This window comes from Vicia villosa, linkage group LG6, assembly GCF_029867415.1.
Source record: "Vicia villosa cultivar HV-30 ecotype Madison, WI linkage group LG6, Vvil1.0, whole genome shotgun sequence".
NCBI classification, from domain to species: Eukaryota; Viridiplantae; Streptophyta; class Magnoliopsida; order Fabales; family Fabaceae; genus Vicia; species Vicia villosa.
The window spans coordinates 147,612,242-147,631,978 of NC_081185.1; the positions used below are offsets into that span (position 1 = coordinate 147,612,242).

General features: G+C 32.2%; 1 protein-coding gene across 2 annotated transcripts; it reads right to left on the minus strand.

Annotated features, from left to right (window-relative positions):
• Positions 1 to 12,773: 12,773 nt before the first annotated feature.
• LOC131612684 (protein PHOSPHATE STARVATION RESPONSE 1-like) lies at positions 12,774 to 15,379 on the minus strand. 2 transcript variants are annotated; one of them, XM_058884448.1, is made up of 7 exons: positions 14,757 to 15,379; positions 14,066 to 14,243; positions 13,902 to 13,978; positions 13,743 to 13,782; positions 13,566 to 13,620; positions 13,384 to 13,456; positions 12,774 to 13,274 (listed from the first exon to the last, which is right to left on the minus strand). In XM_058884448.1, exons 1-7 carry the CDS (start codon positions 15,237 to 15,239, stop codon positions 13,164 to 13,166), a joined length of 1,017 nt encoding a protein of 338 aa, XP_058740431.1. In that variant the 5' UTR covers positions 15,240 to 15,379; the 3' UTR covers positions 12,774 to 13,163. The 2 variants fall into 2 exon arrangements, with proteins under 2 accessions (XP_058740431.1, XP_058740432.1); XM_058884449.1 differs by having other exon boundaries at positions 13,384 to 13,453; positions 14,757 to 15,377.
• Between the last annotated feature and the right edge of the window lie 4,358 nt (positions 15,380 to 19,737).

Sequence of the window (19,737 nt, forward strand, 5' to 3'; positions counted from 1 at the left end):
TAATGGGAAGAAGTTTAAAACGTAAACTAAAACAAGTTGGTTTAAAAAAATAATAAAAATGGTACTAGAATGCAGTTCACATAGATCAACAGTATAAATTAATTAAATCAATATAATATTTTTTTCTCAATTAAAAAAATTAATTTAAATGAACCGTTCGCTTCCGCGCAACCGAAGCCGAGTTTTATCCTAAAATATATACTACTGCTGTCACGATTCAGCATGTTAAAGAGTAAAACTAATGTTTTAGAAAACTAATTTTAATTAATTTTAAAGTTCTTTTTGATGAAAAATAAGTCTAAAGGCGTTATTAGCTTTCGCTCGCCTAACACCGGCGTTTAATTTCATAAACACCTGCTGTCGCAAGTGTATTTTTGTGCTTAAACTCTATTTTTGAAAACAATTATTTTTACAATTTTAAAATAAGTCTTATTCTTGCATTTATCTTAATTTAAAATATGAATTTTTACTTAAGTCAGATACAGGTTCCTCTCTTTCGAAACGGAAATAGTATCTCTAAAATAACGCTTTCGTGGTAAATGTTTTAGTTAAAAGCAATGTACAAATGAATCCCAAAAGCAAATATCAATTTAATTGGTTATTTTCTTACTTAGACTTAAGTACCGTCGACATGACGGTCCTCCCATTCCATACTCTAAATATTTAGCCGGACATTGAATTTACGTAACATAAATAGTAAGTTAAACTAAAAGCTAATATACTAAACATGCTAATAATAATATTATAAATATAAATTGGACGTAACTTCTTGAGGACGAAGACAGAGTTGTATGACAGGGAAAACCGACATATGAAGTCGAAACAGACGAAGTATGCGCCCACCCAGAACATAGAGCATATAGTCAAAGATGTCAGGTCGGATGAGTACCCATTACGGGCGAGTAAATAGTCAAACCGGTTACAAGAAGAATAAGGGCTATGAATCAATTCCAAGCCAATGATGAAGTCAGTTACACGTGATTAATAAAGACTACTTAAGAGCGGTTACAAGCTTTACGAAGCAGCTTAATGGTCAATAGAACAAGGATTACGTTATAAATAAGGGCTCGAACCTGAGAGATAAGTAAGACACTCATATTGAGTTACCACACATATTCATCGTGGAACTCAAATACCTTAAGCTTTGCCATCCATCCTTCTCCTAAAAAACTCCCCCAAAGACCTATTATTGTTGCAGCCTCGCCGAATCAGCTTCCGGGAGGTTATCCAAATATGTTCTGCCGGAACATTTGGCGCCCACCGTGGGGCTCGGTAAAACTTTCATGGCAAGATTTCATCCTCCATCATTGTGTTTGTGGTTGGATGATAGAGCACTATGGTTGTTCGCGATGGTTACACCAACCCTCCTCATAAAAGCTTTACCATCTGTACAAAAGTTAAGACACACTCGAAGCATCACTCCTAGGTGATTCCACAATTTCTCTACTAACACTTTCATTTTTAGTCGGTCAAATAAGCGCTGCTCTGTCAATAAGGACCACACACCCTATCGCAATGTGGATGCTCATATCTCAATCACGTTCTTCCAGGAATATCACACTTATATGGATTTCATTTCAAGAATCCGACAACATATTATTTTTGATCTGGTATTGTATGTCAGACATGAAATAAAATCAAAGTGAAGCCATGACGAGTTGGTCGAATAGCGTGGTAGGAGCCATCAGATTTATGCCTTCGACAAAGCTTCAGATCTAAAGGTTTCTAAAGAAGCTAAAAATCTCAAGGTCGCCACAAAATAAGTGCTGCAACCAAGGATCCAAGAGTCAATAACTGATTAACGGACCATTGAAGTTAGAAGATATATACAGGAGAACATCCTCCGAACCCGTGATACGAAACCACCAGGCTATGGTTACAAACTGGTGATCCTTAGTTATACGATTCCATCTTGTTCATGAAGTTTAGATTGATGCTTGGATCATTTAAGGTATTTTGGATTGGTGATAAGTTTGTCCTATGTTATCATGAAGAATGATTGATGTAATAGACCAATCTCCTTGCCATCGTTCTTGGTCCATCCTTGGTTTTTAATTGTGTTACTTGTTTTAGGAGAATGATCTCTATCATTTCTCTATCAAGTATGGTACATAAATTTTTATTGACCGGCCTCATAGATGCTACTTCTACATAAGTACATCTACGATTGCTTAACATAGTGCTAAATTGTTCTGAAATGGTTGATTAATCATCAATGTTAATACTAACATTATTATCGTGCTAACATTACTTTTATGTAACTTTACTTTAATGCATTTAATTTCTTGCCTTTTATTTCTTTCTATTTACTTTATGCAATTTATCTTTGAGCATTACCTTTCATATTATTGCTTATGTTTATGTTAATACTTATTTTTCCTTTGTCCACTTGGGCATTTTCTTTTACTTTTAAGACATTAATAAAGGAAAAAACCTAAACAACTTGGTTCTTTAATCTTAGGCTAATGGTTACTATCCTTTACTTTGAATGTGGACTTTTGACATTTAGAATTTGGTTACCTTTTCTCTAAACAATGGAATTTATCTGAGACACCTTGGTTAATCTGATATATTTAAACTCATTTGAAACATTATGACTCATCTGATACATGTTGTTCTATCTGATACTCTGAGATTCATTTGATGTTTGGATTTCATCTGAGACATAGATTGTTCATCTGATGCTTTGAGTTTATCTGATGCAATTGATTTTTCATCTACTTATGGTTTGGTGTCATCTGATGCTTTACTTGCGGCTTAATCTAAAGGAAAGGAGATGCTCAATTTGACTTATTATCAAATGCTTGCTTCTTGTTTGGTTAGATCTTTATTTTCCTTAGCTTTTACTTTATGCTTTAGGATAACTCTTCATCTCCCCCCTTCTTAAATTTTCAAAATCTTCTCTCTTTTTCAAAACCTTTCATAATAAACCTTGACTTTGTCAATTGATCGTTAAATCTTTTCTTAATAAATGCTAAAACACTTAAGCATATTCTAACATTTTCAAAAACTCTATAAAAGAACAAACCTCGTCAAGACTCTTTTATGCCTTTGTGTATTTTTTCTTTTAAAACCTTTTCTCAAAAGATTAGATATTAGTCTTATTTTAGAAGTGATTGCAAACCTTCTTACTTCTACAAACATGGAAAAGTGATTGACATTTTCCACTTATATGTTGAGATATGCTTTTTGATTTTATCTAAACTGTAAATTCTCCACATTAAAGATGATGCAAATGCTCTTTTTCCCATAATTGTAGAGAGTACATTGTGTTTTTCACTCAAATAAGACAAAACATCTATTCATTAAAATCAATCAACAAACTTCTGTTGTTTGTTTTTAAGAGGAACTACAAATGCTCTGACTTTCCTATTGCACGTAAGGGGTATGTAAGAACAATATGCAATGTCTTTTCGAGCACAAAAATCATAAAAATCATTTCTTTTCTCATCTCCATAATCTTTTTGCAAACAACCAGTTTTAGCCTTTATAACAGATTTTTAAGAGGTTCCCATGGAGTACGATGAATGTGAGGGGTGCTAACACCTTCCCCTCGCATAACCAACCCCTGTACCCTTATCTCTTTGTTTTAGTAGTTTTGTTTTAAAACTTCAGTGTGTTTTATTCGTTCTTTTCCCATTTCTTTGGAAACAATAAAGATCGGTTGTGACTCTTGCTTTTCGAGTTAAGTTAATCAATAACTTAATCTCAAATTTTCCGCCGCGACAAGATCCACCATATTTTACACCTATTACTTTGTCCATTTATGGCTAGAATGATGAACTTGAAAGGGGAAAACATAAAATTACTTATTTATACAGTAAAATCAATGTTCAAACTTAAGCTATTAAAATAAATGCAAACCCTAGTAACAAATATTTGTAAAAAGTGATATAAACAAATTGAGAGAAGATATGGTAAACACCACCTAAAAAACATTGCTTAACAAGTACTAGAATCGTCAGTTGTTTTGTATCCACTTTCATAACTCCTGTCATCATCACTCTCATTCCCTGGTTGTTTGTGAAGTTCTGATGAAGAATTTTTTAAGATATCACCGGGTACATCTTTTCCAACAAAATCAACTTCACAATCATCATTTGATATATCAAGGTTTGTTGAAATATCATGTTCTTGGCCATCTTAACTAAAAAGTTCTCCTATCTCAAATGATTTTCTTGGAAGTGCCTTCAAAACATAGTGTTTATTTTTTAAAAATGGATCTTCAATAAAGAAGCATTGTTGAACTTTAGAGGCCAACTCAAATGGATCATTTTAGTAGCATTTTTTGTTAGAGTAAACACGTGTCAACCAATATTTGTCTTTTTCAGCCACAACCAATCACATTTAAACAATGCATAACTTTTTTGACCATAATATTCTACCTCAATGATATCTTTTACTGACACATAGTAAGTCACACCGTAATTTTTAGATTTTCATCCTTTGCATTTCTAAGAACATGAGTTACCACTTCTAATGTCACACCATTATTTTGTGTTTTAAGCCTTTACTTGCATTTTGTTGTATGAAATCTGTGACCATTAATAACTAAACCATAATACCTTTTAGCAAATATCATCTGCCCCCCTAGACAACACCTTAAAACAATCATATACTTCCTCATCCATAAGACGTGTTTCAAACCATTGAATAAAACTTTCTCTTTGATTGTTAGCTATGCTCGACTAACTTCTTTTTTTTGAGGATTGGGAATATTAACCTCATGATTTATACAAAATAAATAACTAATTTTTTTATGTTAAAAAAATACTTAATGTGAAGATGAAATATTGTAGCAAGTAGAAGATTGTACCTAATGTATTCTTGCACTTCATCACAATTGAATAAAAATGTAACCATGAGCTTGGTGTTGAGACTTCTGATCAAGATAAATTAGTTTCTTTATCCCAATTGGATGAGCTATGCTTGGAATATCATCACTATTTTGTGTCACTCTATTCACCCTTGTATCTACACCACTAAACAAATATCTTGAACAAAATGATAGAGATTCTTTAACCAAGTATGCTTCAGCGATAGAACCTTCTGGACAACTTCTATTACGGATAAAGGATTTTAAATCACCCAAAGGGGTCTTATATGCTGAGAGAATATTCAGTTAGGATTATGCATGAATTGTGTGATCATCACCTTAGGAGAGACTAAGCCTCTCGAAGAACTCAACTTTATTTTCAGCATTTTACTTTTCTAATTCATCAGCTAGGTTTCATTTGAACTCTAGCTTGTATCAGTGTGACAATTTCTTGCTATGAGTAACTTGTTGAGTTTAGACAAAGACTTGAGCCACATCAAACTTTGGAGTATATCTGACATCAAAGGAGTGACTGTGAGAGCTTCCAGTAGTCTGTTCTGTAAAATCTGAAGGGTCTCTAGTCCCTATAGCAATAGGGATACCACCACATCTCAAGAAGATAGGATTGTGATCCGAATTCGACATGCACAGAGTTTCTAAGGAAGCCTCAGGTAGGCTGAGTCTCCAATGTAATTAGCCATCCCTATATCCAGCTTTTTTGTAATGCTTACCTCTTCAATTCCTATGCCATTTGAATTTGCCTCCAACGCCGCTCATATTTCCAACTGCTGATGCCACAGCTAACAAGAAACTTTCATCATAAAAGACTAAGTTTAATCCAGGATACCGATTCCACACCAAAGCTTGATTCACTTTTTTCGCCGGAGATATAAACCCTGGACTCCAACGAGACACCACCAAATAATGACCAAATACCATCCATGAGCCTTAGGATACCACTTTCTCTATATCAAACTTAACCATATAAAAACCATTGTCAACATCAGGAATCTCAAAGCCCTTGTGAGTTTCCACCACTTTTTGAGATCATAGTTTCCTCCTGCACAGAAAACCATGGTTTCAACCATGCTCTCTCAATACTCCTTACCAATTTAATATGATGAATTTATCACACATTTCTTCCATTCATGAAAACATTAAATTAAACAATGAAAACATTACTAAAAAATTGTAAAATGTATCCCAAATGTATACTAGTTATATGCATTGGTGTTACAAGAATTGAACAAAGAAAGAACTAGGGGCTAATCACAAGAATTGGCACTAGGGACCAAAGAAAGAATTCACAATATCATCACAATGTTTAGTCTAATACATTCACTGGTAGGGATAGGAATAGTCATAGTAATACGGGTTCCCAAATTGGTCTGTCATTGCAGAAATATGAGGATAGGAAACACCATATGTCTCATAAGGAGAATGAGAATCAACATAGTCATCTTCAAACTGCTGGTATTCTGGATTTGGATTCCTACGTGAAACTCGCCGACCCCTCGGAGGATTAGCATATTTCACAATCCTTTTTCTTCCTTCAGCAAATGTTGGCTGCCACACAACAAGTTTCAATACATTTTTCAGTATAAAAACAATCATGTCCCTCAATCAAACACCTTTGAAATTTCACACATTTGCTTACATGAAGAGTGTTGTAATCTATGGCCTTCTTTGCAGCCTCGGCTGTCATGTATGTAACGAATCCAAATCTAGCTCTGTTGAAATAAAACAACAATGTTATTATTATACAATGATTATTACCAACAATAAATATTATATATCCAACTTAAACATGGTGCTATACTTTTTCATTGCAACTGCTTCTACTATTTCACCATGCATCTGAAAATCGCTGCGCAGATTTTCGGTTGTTACTCCTGCTGCTAAATTTCCAATATAAAGCTTCCTCCCGAGGGGTAAATCAGGATCACTACTAGGGTTAGTTTTCCCGTGGCTCCCATCAGCTACATCACATACAGCCATTGATCCCTGAAAAGGCAAAAAAATCAGTATTCTTATATCAACAGAAAATATAATTTTCTTTAACATAGTCACTATAGCTTACATCAATAACTTTCCTAGGTCGAATCAACGCATCTTGAACTGATTTAACATCTTTATAAGTGACAAATCCATAGTTCTTGGATATTCTTGTGTCTCTATGACGAACCACATACGCTTCCTCAATTTCTCCATGCTCTTCAAATGCCTGAAAAAGAAGAACATACCATATCAATAACCAATCTTTGATTGTTATGATTACAGTGAATGAGAAAGAATGATGAATGCATGCACTCACACGACGTAAGGTTGGTGAATTTGTTCCGGAGGACAAGCGACAAACGAAAAGCGTTCGGTGGAAAGTCACGTCATTAACGGTTGTGCGATTTTCGATTTCTTGTGCGACTGAAGGATGTTGGGAGGCTCTTTGTTTGTGTTTCAATAACATGCATTGCACAGTGTTAATCACTGATAAAGCATTGAATGCAGTTTAAGGAAGATGAAAAGGAGACTCACAGATTGCAGAGAAGATCAACGAGTTGAGATTTGGAAAGAATATTGATGCGGCTTCGAATATCTCCATTGGAAGAAGATTCAGCATGGTTCAAGTTTTCCATTTCTTTTCTTGCTCTTTCTTACTAGTTCTTTTGGTATTCTTGGTCTTTTCGAGTCTCGCCTCTTTCTCTACACAAAGCCTTATTTGACACCAAATTCACTCAACCCAATGTATTACAATTATAATTGGGCTTTTTTCTCACTCCACATTTTTTTTCTTTTATCGGAATTGAAAATATATTCATTTTCCCCACCTTGATAAGTGTTGTGTAAGGCAAACTATCCCACAAAACCTAAAATTTATTACAATTAAATCTAGTTAAATATGATTTATAAAATATTTATAGTTAAACTATGGTTAAATAGAATTTGTATTTGTTTTGTTATGATTTCACTTGCTGTGATAAATTTAAAGATAATCTTTAAAATTTTGAGTATGGGTGTTCATGGGTGTGGGTCGACCCACGGACATGATAATCCAATCCGAATCAATTCATGAATTATTCGAACCCGTTCATTTACTAGTATACACAATCCAATCTGTAACAATCCATATAATTTTGGTTCAAGTATCAAGTTTGAGTTTTGCAACCCGCGGAGCCGTTGACCCAACCCATTTATGTGACATTAGTAATTTCTTATCATTTTGAATAGAAATATAAAATTATTATCTCAGTACTAACCATAATTTCTCTAAAAACGGTTTATTCTCCACCAATAATACTACAAGATCAATGAGTATATGTAGTTCTAAGACTAAATGTTGTTTCTTATTTTCTTTTGTAAATTTTTCAACTTTCGTATTTTACAAAAATAATGTGTCTTGTGGAATTTTATATTGTTATCCAATATTATGTCATGTTGATGAATACTATTAGATATTATATGATGTACTTCATCTATTTTGTGTGTTATAAATGAGCATAAATGTATTAACTTGTGTTATAATATTTTTAAATTGAAAAAATTATTATTTTTTAATTTGAAACACAACCCACGAATCCAACTCAACCCAAGCCATAAATGAGCATGTCAGTTCGATTGGTTTTGATGATAAAATTGTGAAAAATTTACTTCGTACCCCTACAATTAGACCTGTACCCCTACACGAAAAAAATTTGGACCGAAATACCCTCTTATAAATAATACATATTTTAATTTTTTTTCATTTTTTCTTCATATTTAAAAAAAAAAAATTGAAACACCCAGAAATATATAAAATTATAAACCGGAACACTTTTTTAAAGTTTTCCGGTTCAAAAAAATCACACCGGAACACTTAGAAAAAGAGTTTCGGTAACTTAAAAGTTGGGTTTAAATATGCATACCGGAACACTTACTAAAACTGTTCCGGAGGTTTAATTTTTTAAAAAGTTTCTAAACTTTACGCAACGGTTTTAAACCGTTGCCAAAAGGTATTGGCCAACGGAATAAAACTGTTGCCAATGCTAATTGTTGCTTCAAACCACACTTTAGGCAACGTTTTTTATAATTTGTCATTCACTTTAGGCAACGCTTTAAAAGCGTTGCGTAAAGTCTAGAATTTTATAAAAAAAATTAACCACCGTAACACTTTAAATAAGTGTTCCGGTATGCAACTTTAAACAACTGAAAATTACTGGAACTCTTTTTCTAAGTGTTCTGGTGTAGTTTTTTTTAATCGGAAGACTTTGAAAAAGTGTTCCGGTTTATATATTTTTGGGTGTTTCGAAATTTTTTCTGAAATGTGAGAAAAAAATGATTTTTTTAAAAATATATACTAGGGGTATTTCGGTCCAAATTTTTTTCATGTCGAGGTATAGGTATAATTGTAGGGGTATAAAGTAAAATTTTCTAAAATTGTAGGTTGGACGGCAAATCCAACCCATTGAAGTTTAAACGGGTTGGGTAATAATTTAGACCAAACTCAGTCCAACCCAGGTACACTCCTAAACTTGAGCATCACAACCCATTTTTGGATTCTTTGTGGGACCCATTAAGACACATCATCTTGAAACAACTCTTCTAATTTTCACTCAAATGGTGCAATCCATATTATGTCCAGCAGATTTACTTTGTATAATAATTTTTTTTTCATATTAAATTTTATTTTATTTAAAATAATAATTTAAATTTTAATTAATATAAAATAAATAAATAAAAAAATTAAAAGAAAAATGAAGGCTAAATTTTACTTAATATATTGTCAAATGAAGGCTAATGTGAATAAATTGTAAGAGAAAATTTTAAAAATTTAGAGTAAAGTGATGAAATTTTGAGAAAGAAATTAAAAACTTAAGAGAAAATAAAAGTGTGAAAGAAAATTTGTGTCTAAATTTTTTCAAATAGAGTGTATTTATAATTAACTAAAAGTGTTAAAAAAAAGGAAAGAGACGTTGCATTCAATTTTTAAATTATATTAATATTTTATTCTAATGATCTGTTGCATTGCAATGCAACGGTTGGTTAGGTTGGCCAACTCCAACGGCACAAAACTTAAAGACTACGATGTTCACACTAGAACATCTGTGAAAAAACCTCTGCTGGAGGTACTCTTAAGGCGAATCTACTCTCACCCTACATTTGTTTCCACTATGTATAAATAATAAAATTAAAAAAAATTATATTCATAATAACTAATATACTAAAATTATAATATAAACTAGTAATTAATTAAATAAAATGTTATAAAAATTATATTTTTTAATGTAAAATAAGAGTAAAATTTATAATATATTTTGTATTTAGTAATTAAATAAAATGTTATAAAAATTATATTTTTTTAATGTAAAATAAGAGTAAAATTTATAATATATTTTGTATTGTTAAAGCTCAACCACCACTCTTTTAAATCAGCCTTGGTTTTGTATTGTTAAAACTCAATCACCACTCTTTTAAATCACTCTTGTCTTGTATTGTTAAAGCTTGACACCTTTTAAAACTTGTTAAGTATTGTTAAAGCTTAACATTTTAAAAACCTGTTGAGTATTGTTAAAGCTCAGCACCCAAAAAGATTTTGCCACTTGACTCTTTATTTTCCTTTTAAGGGAAATTACAAATGTTCTGACTTCCCTATTGCACTTACGGGGTATGTAGGCACAAGATGTGATATCTTGCCGAACACACTTTTTTAAAACTTCTTTTCTCACCATCCCAATTTATTTAAACAAAAAACATAAAAACAGTTTATAACAATAATAACAATAATGTATTTCAAAGAGGTTCCTGTAGAGTATTACAGATGTGAGGGGTGCTAATACCTCCCCCTAGCATAACCAACCTCCGAACCTAAGATCTCTGTATTTTTATTAGTTTTGTTTTAAAAAACTTCTGTGGGTTTTATTTTCTATGTTTCCGATTTCCTTTAGAAACAATAAAACGCGATGATGACTTTCACTAAAATATGAGATAAGTCAATCCAATGGCTTCGGTCTCAATTTTTCACCGCTACACTATCGTAATCCCTAACTATTTCTAGGTTCACCATAGGCACTTCAGAGAAAGTGAAACCACGACCGACTTCCCTAATATCAAGCATAAATGAGTTAGTGTCCCCGTCTTCCTCCACGAGCTCCTCCAAGACCTCAGCATCCCAAGGACCCCTATATTCATTTCCATCATCCTCAGAACTCCTCATAGAGATAGAACTACCACTAATCCCTATAACATTCACAAGGGAAGATATCACTACTAGAGGAAACATATCCAACACCTCTGAGTCAATCACTCCAATATCTGAGAAAGCATCTCTTACCTCATCCTAGTTAATTCTCTACTTTATAGTTGACATTATGTTTGGTAAAACTAACTTATGAGAACATGTTTGATAAGATGTTCTATTAACTTCAACTGAAGCAATATGTCAACAAAGATGTCATATGAAGGAATATTCGACATCGTGTCTGTTAATGATACAATTGGATTTGTTGAAGTCGATTTTGATTTACAGGTGCATAATATTTTGGAATATTATGCAATCCTATGTGGTGCTTGATTTAGGGATATGAGACTATCTATATTTTCAAGATATTTGATTGATTTCTAAATATGAAGAATATTTAGGAAACTAATAATTGGAGCCCTATCTTCATGGAGAAAATTTTGGAGTATTTTCTAGAGTGCTATGATGTGGTTAAATCCCAAATCCAATCTAGAAGATTGTTTTAAATAGAAAGCAACAAACCTAGTATTGTGTGGAACTTACTTTGTAGTTTGTGTTAGGGTTTGTACAGTCTTGTGTATTGTGAGCTTCTTTTAATATCATATTGATAAAAGAGTTAAGCGTTTTCATTGAGTTGTAAGTTCTCTGTTCATTCATAAGCTTTTAAGCATTGAGTGACTGTATCTTGGAAGTGTGTCTTCTAAATTTTTGTAATTGATTATCACAATTGTGATTGAGGGGGATTGAGGAGGGCCTCATACCTAGGTGAGTCCACATGTAGTGATTAGGCAAGAAGGCAGTAAATCGGAGGTTGTTTACCTGTAAACAAGGTTGTTTGCATAATACTTCAAACTGATACTATCATAGTGGACTTATCTTTGGCTTGGTAGTCCCCAGAGTAGGTATTGTTATATACCGAACTGGGTGAACAATTACTTGTGTTCTTTAAGTTTCTGCACAGTTTTTATACGTTATCATTGTGTGTTGTTTAGAGATCATTGTCTCGACATCTCTTAAGACATATGAGATATAAACACCGAAATTTCAATCCCTACCAAATAAATCCTCAAAACTCATGTTCCAGCTTCCTAGGTTGGCCATGGCTAAAGAAAGGATAAAAACTACAATATTGAGATAAAAAGAGAGAAATATTTTCACGGAAAAAATGTGAATATGGAAGCAAAATGTCATCCCTAGTTACGGACGCCCTAATCTAGAACTTCACAAAGTAGGACTGATAGTTAGGTGGAGCTTCCTTGAGATACGAGACACTTGATTCCAATCACTCGAGCATCCCATATCGTTAGATATGATTGGACGGTTTCCCGTGTCACACGTCAGGTTAGGCCGGGGGGAGGGGGGAAGCTCCAACCGCATGACATATATAAACCCTACCATGCATTGGTTACATGTATGATCTCACTCTCACAGTCAAATTATATCTCTTTAACTTCACTGACGTGAGCGTTGGAATGCTAATCTTATAGATACTTACTGCTCCGTTGTAACATGGGTCTTTGCCCATGGATCGGAGGAGCTTATTTCTTGAGCATCACGTATTGTTCCACCTCGGAAGAATTCTATTATTAATCTCTTGCTCTTTTTGCTTGCTGGATATACAATGATATCAAATTTATGATTCAACTGTTTTTATTACCGTTATGATTCAGCTTAATAAAACAACAGAGTTGGAGTTTAAATATGAGTACTTAATCTTGAATAGATTATAAATAAACCACTCTGAAACTCTCCTAACAAAGTTTGCTAATCACAATTTAATAACAAACTAAGTGAATCTCCTTCCTAATGATGTTCACCATTAATTACTTGTGGAAAGATAAACACTGTTGTCTACAATGTTCATTCTAATGATTCATCATCTTTTAGCAGTAATATACATTGTTCGTCTTTGTTTGAAACCTCTAGTACATTTGAATCACAACATTTTGTATAAAGAATATTAATCCTCCTTGCCAAGTAATGAGTTGTTGGATCTTGTCATCCAATAGGAAAGATATAGGCTCCCTTACTGTCAACTTAGATGGCATCAAAACTCATCCGAATTTGTTATTTGATGAAAACATTAACTCTCCAAACAATTGAAGGATCAATGTTTTACAGACTTCAACATTGTGACTATGGACCTTCTGGTTGTGTCAATGATATTCCTTGGTTGGTTTTTTCTTTTTGCATTACTTTGAGCTTCTTGCTATGTTCTTCAATTAGTGCTTGCAAATTTCTTTGCATCTAAACCCAAAGACAAAACAAACACAACATTGTAAGAATAAGCCTAAGGATTGAACTGTGATCTCAACAATACAACTCAAGTATTTTTGTAAACAAAATTGCATGTTACCTCTAGCTGCTGCGAAATACTTTTTCGAACCTCTAGTTGCAACTTCTGCGATTCCTCGATTTGCATAAGGCTGCTAGGAAATAGGAAAACAAAGAATATACATTTAAAAAACTGGCGAAATTTATGAATCTGTGTTACATTAATAACAATATTATAGATCTCAGTAACTAAATTTATGTTACATTTTGTGTTGAAGCTCTATGGCTCTATCTGTTCTAAATCCTTCCTCAGATCTTTCTGAAAAAAAAAAAATATACAACTCTGTCACTCTTATTGAGCATATGATTAAATAGTAAAGTAGCCCAAAATTCTATTTGCAAAATTTCATGAACTATGCAATAAAAAAATGTAATTTTTACCCTGCAAAGCTTTATGTAAACGTATTGTAGACCTACATTTCTGCAAAGAAATTACGTAAGAAAAATATTAAAACGTCGATTCATAGCGAATAATGCCACACACAACAATGTTTATGAACCTCATTTGAAATTGTTAAATGAAAATTACTATAGTCTTACCTGCAAATGACTTTTAACATGAGAAAGTGATAACAATTTTGATTTCATCATATCTAGTATAGCCTTAGGCTTTGCTTCTGCAATGAATCAATGAACTAATTGAATTGAGTAACAAGATTTGTTTTTTAATGTGTGACTAATACTAATAATTTAGTTAAACTTACTTTCTGGACCACCAAGGTTATCAACTATCATCATGAATGATTCATGCAAATCTTCTGTCCATCTTATTCTTCTTTTACTTGTTAGAGCTTTTCTTGAACCAGAGTTGCTAGAAGTGACGCCACAGGTAGTTCCATAGACTTGAGGACTATGCTTTTGTGACTTTGTACATGACCCTGACTATAGTAAGTCATAAATTATAGTTAATTAGAAAATTTAAAACAAACAAACTATGAAGCAAGAGAACTTCTAAGAGTATGACAGTGTTAGACACTCGTCGGTTAGTCTGCGTCTAACACTCATATGACATGTGTCAAAAAAGTCAGATAAGTGTCAGAAAAGTCAGACAAATGTCCTCATAAAAATGATCTTTTCTTTGTTTCGACACTCTTTGAATCAGTGTCCCATATCCGTATGGGTATGACACACCTACAATATACAGTACAATTCGAACCACTGTTTTTTATAGAAATAGTTTATTTCTTTCTTCTAACACATATTATACATTTTTTTGAACAAATTTCATACATATATCTAAAAAGAAATTAAAGAATTAAAGCAATTAATTTTATATAATTTTTTTAATAATAAATGTATAAATAAATCAAATACTATAGAGGTGTAGTGTCTAATGTTTTTGACTTACCCCTATTGGAAAAACTACAAGCTACATATAAAGAAAGTAAGAATTACCTCAGTTCTCTGAAAGGAAATTTCAAAGGGCTTCTTCTCATCTAAGAAATCATCTTTCTTCATCAATTCATCATGTTTATGCGAAAAGTGATCATAAAATGACATATTCCCAGACTGAAAATTACTGTATTCTTCTTCAGAAGAATTATGACTATCTTCAGTATTAGACACCAAAGATTCATCAATAGAATACAAGGAGTTTGTGAGCTGTGAAGCAGTGAAGTTATCTCCAGAGGCTTGACAATTCACCAATGGAGGATCTGTTATCTTTGGAAAGTTATCAAAACACCAATCAGGAACTTCAATCTCATCCTCATCATAGTATTCTTCACCTTGAAAACTAGAACCGACAATGTTGTTGTTGCAGGGTGATTTGATTGGCTCAAAATTCACCTGTTCAGATCCAACAACCTTAACTAGGTTGTTGATTCCCATGTAGGATTCCCACTGTGTTCCATACATTCTTGAACAATGTTGATACATAGTTGGTTCCCTTAGCTTAAACTTTTCTGAAGTTCATATACATGCCAAACCTATATATTTAAGGAATAAAAGAGGTTTAACAGAAGGTATATTAAACTTCAAATTGTTGTTTGTTTATATTATATATGTGTGTGATGAGAAAAGAGAGAGAGATAGAGTGATGAATAGTGAGGAAAAGTTAGAAATGTATATGGACATAATTGTGTCATTGTACGAAGGGAATTTTACAATGTATGAGGACAGGTTTTTTGTTGAAGTTCATTTTGACTCATGAAACATTTGTATAGTATGCTTTGTAGCTGCAGAGAGAAACTAATAGTCGCTAATGTTTTTTAGTTAATAGAAGACAGACATAAAATGTTAAATCTGGTGTGACTCAGCAGCAGTCAGCATTGCAATATGGAGTAGTAGTTTGGATTAGAGGAATGGATTTGATTGGAGATTGTATTTAAAGAGTAAATTAAACTCGACGCTTAAATTGATAGAATACATTAATCAATAATCACTAGTCTAAGGGATCTAATGGTGAAGTCTTGAGTCTCAAGAATGTTCTTTTCCCGAGGTCTTAGATTTAAATCTTAGTAGATACTAACAATTCCCGTGTTGTGTTGGACCCAGGGCCGGTCCGGGCAATTTAGAGGCCCGGAGCAAATAATAAAAATGACCTCTAATAAAAAATATAATTTTTTTAGAAGAGAAATATTTTTTTATAGAAAAAAATATTAATTATTTAAATTGCAAATAATATCAACAACATCAAAATTAAAAAGAGATCATATTTTAATCAATATTCGATAGTAGGGTCGTCTCAAATAATAATACTCATAATTTAATTTTAATATTTTATAATGATTATAAAACATAGTAATTTTTTTAAAAAAATTACCTATGTATAAAATATGACAGTTTTTAGAAATAAAATTTTAAAAAGTAGGTATTAAAAAAATTACATATGTATAAAATATGATACTTTTTAGAAATAAATTTTAAAAAAGTACATATACATAAAATATGGCAAAATATGGTAGTTTTTGAAAACACATTATAAAATAATCTTTGGCCACGGAAGGAGTCGGACACAAGTCCCGAGATTTCATGATGTTTGAAAGAACCACAAGGATGTAGCGGAATGTTTAACATTTTTTCAACATAAGTTATATAAATACCATATGTTAAAATTTTTAAAGCCCAAGACAAAAAAAAATGAGGCCCCTAATTTTTTTGGAGGCCCTGGGCTGTGGGCTTGGTTGTTCTGGCCCGGGGCCGGCCCTGGTTGGACCAAGTCCATAGGTGCAAACAATTGTTTTGGGTCAAGTCTGGATACCGAGATTTTATATATATAATGTCGAGCATGTGATGATGATCTCTAGTACGACGGCGCGATGTGACCTTGTAAAATTAGCATTCTAACGCTTAAGTCAGTTCAAGACACTACTACAAATAATATGTTTCACCTCAGATGCAAAATGCATTTAACCTCGGCTTAAGTAACGAGGTAACGAAGGGCGTCATGAAAAGTCTACACTTTACCACTCGGTTAATATATAATCGAAGACTTAAGTTATATGCGCATGAGATTGAACGTCAGCTTTTGCATTTCAATTATTTTCAAAACTAGTGCAGAATACCTCTCGTTTTTCAATAAAATAGAGGGGTAAGATATATGTTTTTTTCAAACTCGTTATATTATTTACACATAATATTAATAAATTAATTTGTTTAGACACTACTTTGTTTACCCAGAATATTACATTGTTTACACAGAAAAATAATTTTCCTGAAGATTTAAATTTTAGATCTTCAAATCATATAATTTTGGGAAAGAGAGAATATCGGGTGCAAGATATTTTTAAATGCTTTTGTTTGCATTTGCTTATGAAATAAAAAAAAGTGTAAGATAAATAAATAATTTTATGCTCAAATAAATATATAAGAACACAAGCATTTAACATAAATAATTTTTTACTCTTGCAATCCATTGTAGAGATCTTTTTATGGAAAACCTTAAAATGGTGGATGTAGATTGTTTCAAGCGCTTCATGATACTTCAAAATGGATTTCATAATGTTATTTTTGATATTCATAATGCTTTTATAATGGAAGTTTTTTTTATGTTTCACGCAAATCACTAATGGTAGTGTCTTGAGCGTTGATAGTAATGAAATGTGCGGCAAAGATCTGTTTAAGGACAATGATCAATATTAAAATAATGCCAAAATTATTCCCTCGGTTTACAAAAAATCGAGGTAAAATATGTTTAACCCTCAGTATTAGAAGAAAAGTGAGGTAAGTTATCTTTTTTTCTTTAAGATTTACATTGTTTACAGAGAATATTTAACAAATCCATATTCGACATCATCGCTGTAATTCGAGATTTTGTTGTATATCTTGAATGCATCCAACTTTTAATCTTTTCAAAGGTTGAATATCTTCTTTTGTTTAATTTGAAACTGAAAAATTATTTTCTTCAATTGCAATATATCATAGAGAACTTTTTCAACCTTTAACTGAGCATTGTTCGAAGATTACAACAACAACATCAACACCTTTGTGTGAGATAGATTGCAAGGGCAGAAAAATATTTTGTTCAAGGATAGAAAAACATTGAAGATTTTTTCTGTCTTACAATCCATCCTAAAGAATGATGCATACGAGTTTGAGGCGGCTACATATAAGTAAGGATTAGGGTACAATCTTTTTAACGAGTGCTTTTATACTAAAATCTAATTATTTTATCCCTCGATTATTAAGAAAACCAAAGGGATATATCATTAAGTTTACACTTATAAAGAAATAAAAACATAAACTCCAATAGCTGGGATTCGAAGCATGTCATGAGTTTTTTTTCCTCTCGGTTATATTAAAAACTAAGGGAATATTCTTTGATTTAAAAAAATTATGGCACGCCTTGATGTTATACCTCAGTTTATTTTTGGCAAAAGTGAAAGCTTTGTCATGAAATGTATTATTTGAACTTCCTTTTCTATCCTGGGTCAAGTGGAGTGAATTTGAAATGAATTGAGCCTTAGCTATTTGGACCTTTGACCGACCAGGAACAATTTCCCCTAGAATCGGGCACGGGGAGAGCCAGGGAAGCCTTTAGTGATTTTGGTCGGCCTCCAAGGAAGTTGCCTAATGTGAACTGGATGCAAAACACTTGAAATCGGTTGAAAAAATTGTAGCGATTTTAAAAGGAGTTTTTTTTAAAATTTTGATCCTCTTAGCGCAACAATCTCGATGAACGGATCTTGATTAAACCATTAATCACAAACCAAACACGAATAAAAATTTAAGAATCACCTCTTGAAGCGTGTTTTATCTTTTGATCACGAACGGCGGAAGATACCAGTATCTCTACATAGTCCACACGAGTGCAAAGTGGAAGGCAGTGCTAGATGTTCTTGCTATGAGAAAATTGACGATTAGTATTTGTTAGGGGAAAGAGCTCCTCTATATATTGAGAGCTTCTAAAACCCTAATGCTCTTTCTTTAGTTTTTTCCAAAATAAGCCCAATCTTATTTAATTAAACTATTTTAATTAAATAAATATTATTTATATTTAGTCAAACTCTTTTAATTAGATAAAATAAATTATTATTTAAATTAAATCATATTTAATTTAATAAATTGTCGATTCTCATTTATTTAATTAAACCATATTTAATCAAATAAATTATATATGTGCTAATGTATTAAACAATTTAAATACTATTAACACATAATTAAATTAAATCATATATAATTTAATCATCCATTCTACTATAAGTACTTTATGCGTGTGACCCTATAGGTTCTCGTAACATTGACAATAATATTAAATCACCTATTTAATATTATAAACAGTGAGCAAATTCTAGTGTAACATTTTGTTTATAGTATTTATTATTTTATTAAGTATTTTGTTGTTTGTTTATTTTTTTAATTATTATGTGGTGTGATAATTAATTAAATATATGTTTTGCGGTATATTTGTGATAATTATGTTTTGGGTTAGTAAGTGTGATAATGAAAAAAATAGTCGATTGGGTCTAATATTGGTTAGAATGAGAAATGGTGAGGTGTTAATGAGTAAGCCCATTTGAGAGAATAAGATAGTAAGAGTTTCACAAAACAAGGGAGAAATTCGTATTGGACGGAATGTTGTCTGAAAGCAGAATTTTCTGTTTTTTCGCGAGTTCGCTTAGCGAAACTAGAGCTCGCTTAGCGAGGTCTGCAGTTCAAAATTTATATTTTGTAAAATGGGACTGTATCTTGGATGCTTATGATTTATCATGAATTATAGTGAATTTTCCATAATTTTTTGGAATCGTTTGATGTGGTTTAGAATCAATTCTTTAAGATAACATGATACTTGAGTTTCCATGTATGTATGTTGTGAAATGTGATTACTTAAGGATAACATTGTTGAGCTATGATTGCTACTTGTTATTGATGATGTGTTGATTTGGTGAGTGTTTTGGAGATGTTTTCATGTGTGTTTGATAACAGTAAAATGTGT

Excerpts from the sequence above, each read along its gene's own strand:
- LOC131612684 (XM_058884448.1), bottom strand. The coding sequence starts at position 15,239 with ATGTATCAACATTGTTCAAGAATGTATGGAACACAGTGGGAATCCTAC. Across the intron at positions 14,244-14,756 it reads TTTCCTTTCAGAGAACTGAG|TCAGGGTCATGTACAAAGTC; the intron begins GTAATTCTTACT and ends GACTTACTATAG. Across the intron at positions 13,275-13,383 it reads GTATTTCGCAGCAGCTAGAG|ATGCAAAGAAATTTGCAAGC; the intron begins GTAACATGCAAT and ends CTTTGGGTTTAG.